This window comes from Lactuca virosa, chromosome 4, assembly GCF_052849685.1.
Source record: "Lactuca virosa cultivar CGN04683 chromosome 4, Lactuca_virosa_CGN04683_v6, whole genome shotgun sequence".
NCBI lineage: Eukaryota > Viridiplantae > Streptophyta > Magnoliopsida > Asterales > Asteraceae > Lactuca > Lactuca virosa.
In genome coordinates, this window is record NC_136429.1 from 95,405,429 (window position 1) to 95,416,339 (window position 10,911).

At 35.3% G+C, this 10,911-nt stretch overlaps 1 protein-coding gene across 1 annotated transcript; it reads right to left on the bottom strand.

Moving 5' to 3' along the window:
• Positions 1-5,966: 5,966 nt before the first annotated feature.
• LOC145104787 (uncharacterized) lies at positions 5,967-6,488 on the bottom strand. The gene is made up of 2 exons (XM_079041971.1): positions 6,365-6,488; positions 5,967-6,265 (listed from the first exon to the last, which is right to left on the bottom strand). The coding sequence occupies exons 1-2, from the start codon at positions 6,486-6,488 to the stop codon at positions 5,967-5,969; spliced, it is 423 nt and encodes a 140-aa protein (XP_078898097.1).
• Between the last annotated feature and the right edge of the window lie 4,423 nt (positions 6,489-10,911).

Sequence of the window (10,911 nt, forward strand, 5' to 3'; positions counted from 1 at the left end):
TGCTTATTGATTTTCTTTCCAAAGTTTAGATTTCTGATATAAGATGCTTTGATAAGACCTTACCTAGGCTTCTCAAGCTCATACACCTTTCAGTAGAAGGCTTATACGTGTGTCTAAATAGTTTTAGAACTTACAACGGTAAGTCCCGGACGTTTAAACTATATTGCCATATCTCACAATTTGAACTATGAAGAGGGATGTCGTAGTCATAATCGAATTTGAGAACAGAATTAACACAATTGCTAACTCTTTAAAATCTACTTAGTGAAAGCGTTTCCTCACAATCATTTTCATGAAGTGGAGAGAAACCTTTGTCACTTAGATTTTATGGTGTATGTGTTCCTATCCATGTGAATTTTTCAAAACCATAATCACAAGATAAGGTTTGTGACAATTCCAAACTCATATGGACTGAACTTATTTAATCTTAATTTCTTACCATCTGGTAGCACGAGGGTCCTATCATTGCTTCCATGTTGTTGAGCAGCTCACCTATACAAATCAATGTACTTTCCATTGATCAAGGTGCTTTGCCTTATGCAATCAAATAAGAACTCATAGAACTCACATGCATAGTCAACTTAATTGAATTAGGCACAGAAACAAGAATATGTCAACACGATAGGTTACAAACCTCAAGTCATGTGCTAGTGATGAACAATAGGTTTACTCTTGATTAGTTCTTGAACCTTTTCAAGATCTTTAAGACTCCCACTGACTTCTTGACATATAAGATTCTCTATCAAGAAACATTTCTTGACAACCATATATTCAAGAGTTAGTGTGAGACCTTATCAAGACAACACTTCATGTAATTGGTCTTAGTTGATCTTTTTTTATCTAAAACATCACAACTACCAATTTCAAACGTGCAAGAATAAGAAACATTTCTACTCCACATTTCATGAGGCATTATAAACCTACTTAAGGTGTGTCACTCAACGTACAATCTTGGAGTATGAATCTATGACTTGATATTGGAACGAAGTATGACTCACCTTTTTTACTTAACCATTTCAACAATTCTTGATTCCTCTTGTTAGTCATGCAAGTGTACTAAGGTGTCCTTAGAGGATCAGTTGTGACATGGTTTGATAATCACTAAGATGATCATAAAACACGATACTAAAGTACTCTCCTTTCCTTTCATATTGGAGAAACTTTTATCTTTCTGCCTAATTGATTCTTCTTGTTCGTTCTTCTATTCATTGAAACTTTTTCAATGATTCAGAATTACAATTAGTCTTGTAAGTATAACCATATTTACTAAACCTGTAGTAAATCATGATGAATAGTCTTTATCATTCTTTGTGGTGGATCTGACCAGTGCACATCATTGTGTACTAGATCCTTTCATCTTTCACTTGACTTACATATACATGTAAACAAGGAATTAGTCTCAATTTCCCAAGTACCAAGATTTTCATACATCACATGATTCAAATCATATGATTCCAAGTTTCTGTCCTTACTTAGAAAATTACGACACTACCACAATTGACATAACTAAGAATCAATCATTTTCAATATTGCTATTAAATATATGAACACCAATTTTCACAAATGCCATTGCAAGGAAATATAAAATAAGACAAAATCAAAATTTTCTTTATATATAAAAAGTGCAGAAAACATGTCCTTACAATGCAAATACATATGAAAACTATGTTGGTAAATATCCCTAAGGAATCTGTCAAAACTCCTAAGCAACAGCTCAAAAATCTGATCATCGAACCATGTGATTGAAATCCATCTCTTTGCGATCAGACTCAACTCACTCTTCCTTTAAGCTTCCTTTCTTTTCTTCGATCCTACAATACATCAAAATGCAATTTTATCACATCATGTATTAAAAATATATAAGTAGGAACTTAATAGAGTTAGATAGTGAACTTACCTGAAGTAGAACCATACAATTTGATTTTACCATATCTTAGATCTCTCAGGTAGTCAGGGCAGCTTCGAAACCAATTCCCCTTCTCTTGGCAATAGAAACAAACAGACTCTCTCAGAATGCTACACGGGACAAGCACAAACTTAGCCTTTCTTTACCATTTGGTCAAACGGTTTGACCTTGGCCAATCCCTTTCCATTGGAAAGAGAAAACGTTTATGGACTTCCAATGTCGCCATTGTCAATGTCCATGGAAGTTTGGGAAGTAGATCTTCCAATCAAGTTTGCTTTACCAGTGCGCCAAATCATTGTTGATTCAGCAACAATAAGCAAATAAGTAAGATCGATAAGGGTCACGTCGTGGTCTGTCACATCGTAGTCTTTAACAAACTCACTATATGAATTAGGAAGTAAATGAAGAACCAAGTCAACAGCCAGCTTCCTTGGGAACATGACACCCATCATTCCCAGCCTGTCAATATGCGACTTCATATGCAAGACATGTGCACACACAGACCTTCCATCTTGGTGTTTGCTAGCCAATAGGGCTTGAGTGACCTTGAACTTTTCAAGTCGACGAACAAGTGGGTTAGGGAGAATTATGGGATGAGGTGGAGGAAATGAAGTATGATTTCCATTTCCATGATCGAAGCGTGGAACATCATCTTCATGAGGAAAGCTATTTCCAAAAGATTCGGGAAGATCATGGTTGTCAAAACTAGACATTTAGAAGTGAGAAATTTCAAATTAGTTGATTTAAGTCCTTAATATAACACCCAAATGAAATATTAAGGCTAGGACCCAACACAATATTCTGCAATTCGGAAGAGGGATGTCGTAATCCAATTGCAAAATATTTGAAGGTAGGTAAATGACGATTCACCAATTTCCACCATGAAAAACGAAAATGAATATTAGGTTTTAAATGAGTTGAAATTCCTAGATTCTTTTGAGATTCATTGAACTTTTCAATGGCATGTTTAATCTCGATTATGCCCTTCAAGTTTGTGACTGGGATACCGAGGATCACAAACAAGGTGTGAATAACCATGCAAATTAGCTTGGTACTCTCGATGTCATTAATCACCTAATCAATGTGCCGGTTAACCACACACGCTCCATTGATCAATGATAATTTACGAGAAACCCATTGCCATCCTTCATTAGTCCACATTAGTGTGCTGGTTAACCACACATGCTCCACTAACTGACCAATAAGGTGCAATGTGCAATTTCAGGGGTTAGCATAAAATTTACATTTTTCCTAAAGTAACTAAGATTGGGAATTTATAAAGTGCTTAGTTACTTTGTATTTCATTATACTTTTAATAAGGATTTAAGTGTCCTATCAAACCCGTTCGGCTAACAACCCTCCACTGGTCAAGGGTGCGGTGAGTAAGAGTGGATACCCAATGGCGGTCATTTTACATGCCGCTTCCTTAAACACCCCTTATAGACCAGCTTCGTGAATGAGGCGTACTAACGGTAAGACTGAACTTTTACTTATACATATATAATATATTAAACTTTTAATTTTATATAGTATAAGGGTGTATTTTACACTTTTAAAATACTAGGTGGTTTAATCTATTAATAAATTTAACTTTTAATTTAATTAACTTTAAACCATATGATTATGGATTTATTAACTTTCTCTTTTAGTTAAACATTTAATCAATTTAATAAAGTTCATAAGAGTGTAATTTGAACTATTCAAAGGAAACATCAAGGTTCTAAATAAAAAATTCAAAATTAAAACTATTTAATTAATTTTTTAAGTTATGAACCCAAGAGTTGCACCTTGTCAAATTACTAGGTTTTTTAGAATTAAATGTTTCATAAATGAGACATTCCAATTTCCAAAACTTGAAGGCAAGTTTTGTAACTCTTGAAAACCTTTTGAATTCCAAACTTGATGGCAAGTTTTGTAACTCCTTAAAAAAAACTTTTTGAGTTCCAAAACTTAATGGCAAGTTTTGTAACTCTTCAAAAAAACTTTTTCAGTTCCAAAACTTGATGGCAAATTTTGTAACTCCTCAAAAACATTTAGATCAAACTTTAACTAATAAAATAATCATATTATCTTTTACCAATTTGACCCAATTACAATTCATGTAGCAAGATAAATCAAATAATACAAATAATTAGCTTATCATATAACTTGTAATTATCTTAATATTTGACATTTATCTTTTAATTGGTTGAGGTTGATCACTACCATATCAGAAAAAACAGATTTTATGATGTAAAACAGTTCATGGTAATGATCCTAATCCAATTCTGACCAAAAAAACCCGAAAATCTGCCTACAGACTGTCCAACTCGTCGAGATCAAGCAATGAACTCGTCGAGTTCACCCTGGCAGAAGGCATATTTCCATTTTTTAAACTTTGAACAATTAACCAATGCATCTATATAACAGAAAACACCCATGGATCTGATACCACTGTTGGGTTTTATGTACTATAACATCCCTATGGTGCACATACAACCCTAATGCTTTGTATCTAATTTTTCTCTAATTATACATGCAATATTGTTTTCCAAAGATCGCAGCCTAATTAGCATACAACTTAGATATTTGAATCATAAAAAACTACTTAGATGATTACCTCTTGTAGTAGCTTGTAGAACTTGGCCTTATAAGAGCTTAGCACCCCAAGTGTGATGCCTCAAAAAGTCACAAACACCAAGAACAATTAGAGGACAATGAGAGAGGTTTTGGAGACACCAAAATCGGCTAACCTCTTCTAGGAATGCATGGGTGCTGATTTTGGAGCTAAGGGAACACATTTATAGTGTAGAATTCCAAGAGTCATTTCTTAACCCTAATTCATACACTTATGCTTTTAATCCAATAACACTTCATGGACTCTGATAATAACTTAGTCCATTACTAGTTAATCATGGATCATTAGCCCAAATTATATGTTTCACTGATTTACATAATCAGCCCCTATTAATTTAATTTGTCTCTTTTGATCACTAAATTAATTCCAAACTAATTCTTGATAAATACCAATTAAATAATATGATTTCTCAATTAATATATTATTCTTATAATATATTAATAAATCAAAAATAACCTTTTTCTCAAATATTCATCCTATCAAATTGTTTTGGTGAAGGCAACCCGAAATGGACCATGCTACTATCGGGTCAAGTACATACCAATTATAGTTATGGGCTTAGACACCTAATCCAACAGAAACATCCAAACTTCAAGCGGAGATTATTTATTCACGATGCATTTATTTAACATCCTTGCCAAGACATGGTTACACTTTCTTCAATCTTTATAAACTGAGGTTTCCAATGTTACGTTGTAGAATTCTCACGTGTTAAGTCCTTCATAAAAAGGTTTCAGATGGTGTCCATTCACTTTGAGTATTTGATTCGTTTCTAAACTTTTGATTTTAACCGCACTATGATCAACCATTTCTATAACAATAAAAGGTATGTGCCATCGAGATCAGAATTTTCCTGGGAATAACTTTAAGCGTGAGTGATAAAGTAGAACCTTTTGAACTGGAATAACGTGTTTTTGGGTTATGAGCTTGTCATGAAACACCTTTTTCTTCTCTTTGTAGTTTTCGAACCTTTTGATTATCTCCTTCTTCCATGAGGATCTTATGATTGCATACATTATGATTTATCCCCTTTATATCCGCTATTTTCCACCCCATGGCCTCTTTGTGATCTTTCAAAACTTTAACCAATTGGTCTTCTTCAAAATCGTTCAATTGAGAGGAGATGATCACCTGAAGAGTCTCGTATTTACCTAGATAAGCATACTTCAAGTGGACTAGTAAGATTTTCATTTCAAGTGTGGGTAGTTGGATTATGGAAGGGGGCATCTTGTTTGGAGAATGAGATAAGGAAACTTGAGAGACATCCTTCTTTGTGGACTTATTAACTTCCAAAGTCTTCACAATCTCTTTAACTTCGGAGTCCAATGTATACATTTCCAACGTTTTCTTCAAACTCTCACAATCAAGGCTTGTGTTGAGTATCATCTTCAGAATATCCCCATGTGATAATCAAACACTTCCTAGGTTATTGGCTTAATTACATCAACCCCTTACAATGTTGCTAGGATACTTCATTGCTTCAAAGATGTTGAAGTCAATGGTTTCTCCATCAAACTCCATAATAATATTTCCTTTATGGAAATCAATGATTGTGTGAGTGGTATTCATGAAAGGTCTTCCAAGGAGGATCATAATTGATTTGGAAGTAGTCTTCTCTTCAAGATCAATGACAAAGAAATCCGCAGGAAAGACAAGTTGATTAACTTGTACTAACACATCCTCCAACACTCCTATTGGAGACACACTTGACTTGTCCGCTAATTGGATGATTAGTCTAGTTTCTTCCAAAGGTCCTCAATTTAGAGATTGAAAAACTGAATATGGCATCACATTTATTGAGGCACCAAGATCTAAGATGGCACTTTCGACATGCAAATCACCTATGGTATAAGGGATAGAAAATATTCCCAGATCCTTGCATTTGGGAGGTAACTTCTTTTGGATAACCTCAGACACATTTTCATTGACTTGAATCTTTTCATTTGCCTTGAATTTCCTCTTCATGGTAGAAAAATCCTTAAGGAATTTTGCATAACTTGGAATTTGCTTAATAGCATTCAATAGTGGAATGTTGATTTGGACCTTGCGGAAAGTTTCAAAGAATTCATTTTCTTCCTTTTTCTTCTTCGAAATGGCCAACCGGGAAGGGATGGGTGGTGGTATGACCAATGGCTTGATATTCTTGTTGGAAGATTTGGTTTGATCAATGTTTTTCACAACTGGTTCCTTTAGAGGAACTACCACCTTTGAAGGTTCAACAGTAATAACCTCTTCTTCTTCTTCTTCTCTTGAAACTCTTTTGGGGTTGCTTTCTCATAGGGTTTTCCCAATTTTCAAGGTTATTGCACTCACATTGGGATTCTTCTTGGTTTCAGATGCAAGTTTAGCCCTTTGTTCCATCTTGTTAAGAGCGGTGGCCAAGTGTCTAATTTGTGCTTGAATGTTGGAGAAGGTGTTCTTTGTCTCTTGTTGAAATTGGGTTTGGCTTTGAGCAAGATAAGTAACAAGTTCTTGAAGACTCATTTGATGGTTACCACTTGATTGGCCTTGTTGTTGAGGTTGTTGGTAATTTGGAGGGGAATATGATGTTTGTGGATATGGAGGTTTTTGGGAAGGATATTGTGGATATTGGGGTTGTTGGGTTTTGAGCATTCTAACACTTAAGTGTACATGCAACCCTAAATACCTTGGATCTATGTTTTCTCTATTATACATGCAAATATGAATATTCCAAGGTATTACCCTAACTAGCATACAAAACATTGATACTTGGGTAATAAACTTGATAGAAATACATACCTTATTAATATAGCTTGACTCCATGTAGCTCGAGAGCCTAGTGCCCCAAGTGTGACACCTCAAATGGTTCACACAACATCACCAACACATGGAATAACCATGAGAAGAAGACACGCATGCTCAAAATCGGCTAGCCCTCATATATGTATCACTAGTGCCAATTTCTTGAGCTAAAGGGGTCCTTATATAGTGTGCACATTAGGGTTACACCATGTAACCCATGACTTTACCCATTCCTTATGCTCCATGGGTTTTAACCTCCATGTAGTATCCATGGATCACCACATGGGTTAAACCCAACATAAGGAATCATGGATCATAAGCCCACATATATAAGAATGAATAATTTACACAATCAATCCCCATATATTTAATTAGTCTCTTTTTGATCACTAAATTAAGTCCAAATTAATTCTTGATCAATACTAATTAAATAACATGATTTCATATTAATATATTAGAACTTATAATATATTAATATGTCACAAATGTCCTCTTCTCACAAATGGTCTATCCAAATGTTCTGATGCCATGCAACCCAAATGGACCATGCCGAGTCGGCTCAAGTACATACCAATTATAGTTATGGACTTAGACACTAATCCAATAGTCTCCCACTTGGATAAGTCTAAAACTATTATTGCGTATGACTTCAGGAACCAACTGGCAATCGTAGCTCTCAAAAGTCGTTGTCGAACTCTGACCTTGTCGATGAACTCTGACCTTTTTCAATGACTTGTCCATTAGATAAGGGATCATATATTCCTCCATTCTAGATATCATATGGACTGACACATGGATTATAAATCATTCTCACTATCCATTTGTTGTTTCCCGATTTCCGATTTATGACGACTGATTAATTGAACAAATCAAATCAGTCCAGGCCCGGCCGAGCACTTACATTTGTCATCACTAAATCATCGAGGGGCCCACAGATATCGCTTTTATCCCGAAGGTGAAAGGAATGGATAAACTTCGACTCATATGGCTTGTTCTACTACCTGTTGAATCATACACAAAGGCACGTTTTATAACATCGCGTTACCAATGCGTTTTCGCACAATCATTGTACAACCAACTAATAGTAACAACTCATATCTCTAGGTTTGAAGAATATAAGATATTATCGTCTCATGATCACTCGTGATAAAATCCATGAAGTGATTCAAATGAGCGCGGTTTGAATCCAATACTCAGAACTTATGAGCACTCATGAGTGTTGTAGCACCGCTTTGTCTAAAATCTTAGACCTCTACAAGCCAACCCATGACAGTCTTGATTCATATATACTTCCAACATATGACCGACTGTGGATGGTTTGAATAACTTAGTCATTCAGGAAGAACGACCTAGTTATTCTGGAAGTCAAAACATGCAAAGTGAAACACAAGAATAATCGAATCCAATATGGTCTCAGAGCTTATGAATATAAATAAACACACCTTTTATTTATCACCATATTGATTACCCATCATTCATTGCATACTGTTTCAAACTATCAACTTTATACTTGAATTAAAACAATAGTTGTCCCATGCTCCGAGCATGTACACTATGTTTTCTAAACACTAGTCATGCCATACACCAAGTATGCACACTATGTTTGTCTAAACCTTAGTTATGCCATACATCAAGTATGCACACTAAGTTTGTCTATGATCTTTACTCTGTGAAATAGATCGATTGAACATAATTCCAATGATTCTCATTTCACAATCCAAATTCCTTACCGCAAATGCAAGAATTCCAAATCCTGCCATTTACCTAAATATGTTAGATTCTAAACTTATATGCATTGATCCTCTTGTAATGATTATGCATAAAGTCACAAAGACTTGTCAACAGACATTATAGAGAATTCCAATGGAGACCAACTCCATGGAAATATCCTTCTTGCATTAAGTTTTTTTTGCTAATCTTACACATGTTGAATCCACCTATGGAGGCAACTCCATATTCCCATTTTGACTATCATTTCTGAACAAGAGTTGCCTCTTCTCAGAACATGTCAATATGGTCCTTCCAGAAACACTATACTTCCAACTGTTCCTGAGCAACCAATCTTTGGTAAACCTTAGATTGTCCTTGACAATTGCTTAATCATTTTAGTCGTATCCAATTCTAGACCTTTTCCCCTTCTTAATGCCTCAGGCATTTGGAAAATTTAGAAAGGATAAATATTATAGCACATGCAATAGATCCTGTACCTAAAGCAAATGGGACACGATTCATGATGTCTCATATAAAGACATGATTCTGGGTCAGTCTTTTTGCTATAATATCTCTATTTGTATTTTCCAAGTTCTCATAATTCAGATTATGAAAAGGGATGTCGTAATCATAATCGAATTTTAGAACGCAAATAATGGACCCATATATAGAATTTCCTTATGTTGAACCACTCCAACATAAAATTCATATAATAATGGACCCATATATAGAATTTCCTTATGTTGAGCCATTCCAACATAAAATTTATATATATATATATATATATATATATATATATATATATATATATATCATTGACTAAAGATGATTAAAACCTCAATCTATGCTTTTACAATTGAAATGAAGTATAATTTCCTCTCCCTTAATTATAGCAAAACAACGTTTTCCCAATTGAAACCTTTTGTTTTCTATAATTAACATTGCTAACTTGCAACACTTATTATAATTATCATGCTCCCACTAACATGATTATTATTAGCATAACACTTATGCTCCCACTAGCTTTGACATATACTCAGAAATCAGTTGGACTTCTAGACACCAATACTTTATTGACTTTCTTACCAAAGTTCAGACTTCTGATACGAGGTGCTTTGATAAAACTATATCAGGATCATACACCTTTCCTTAGATAGCACACATGTGTGTCTAAACAATTTCAGAACTATGAAAAGGGATGCCGTAATCATAGTCTCAATTGTTCAGACCTTTTCCATTCCTCACAAGTCCATGTTAGTGTGCCGGTTAACCACACATGCTCCATGTAACGCCCCGATTTTCAGGTATTGTTTAATTATGAAGTTCTTTGATTTCAAGGTCTACTCGACGGGTTGGTTGCCCTACTCGTCGAGTAGCAGCGGGTTGGTCCACGTGTTTTAGTGACCTACTCGCCGAGTCCATGAAGGGACTCAACGAGTAGGAGCTGGCAGATGAAACCCTAAATCCCGGGGTTTTGCACCCTATTTAACGAAGCATAAGCCTCCTTTGACCTCTTTGCAGTCCATTGAGAGCCCAGAAAACCCTAATTCGTGTGGTGTTTCATTCTTGTGTGTGTTAAGCTTGGGAGGAAGATCCTTGGAGAAAAGGAACATGGAAGGCAAGGGAATTGGAGCAAGGAAAGTGTGGGAACCAGAATCTACCTCAGCTAGCATCTTCCAGAGGTATCAATTCGCCACCTTTACTTTTTTTCCCTTCTAGATCTCTTTTTGGTTGAGTTTGGGGATTTTATGGATCTTTGAGTTGATATGGCGGACTATGGCCTAGATCTGAAGTTGTAACTTCAGATCTGGACCCTTCTTAAGTCCTAGAGTCATAAAGTTTCTCGTTTGGGCATGAATGAAGCCTTCCTTGGGTAGGAAACCCCATTGTGAGCTTGGATTTGACATTTAGAGCC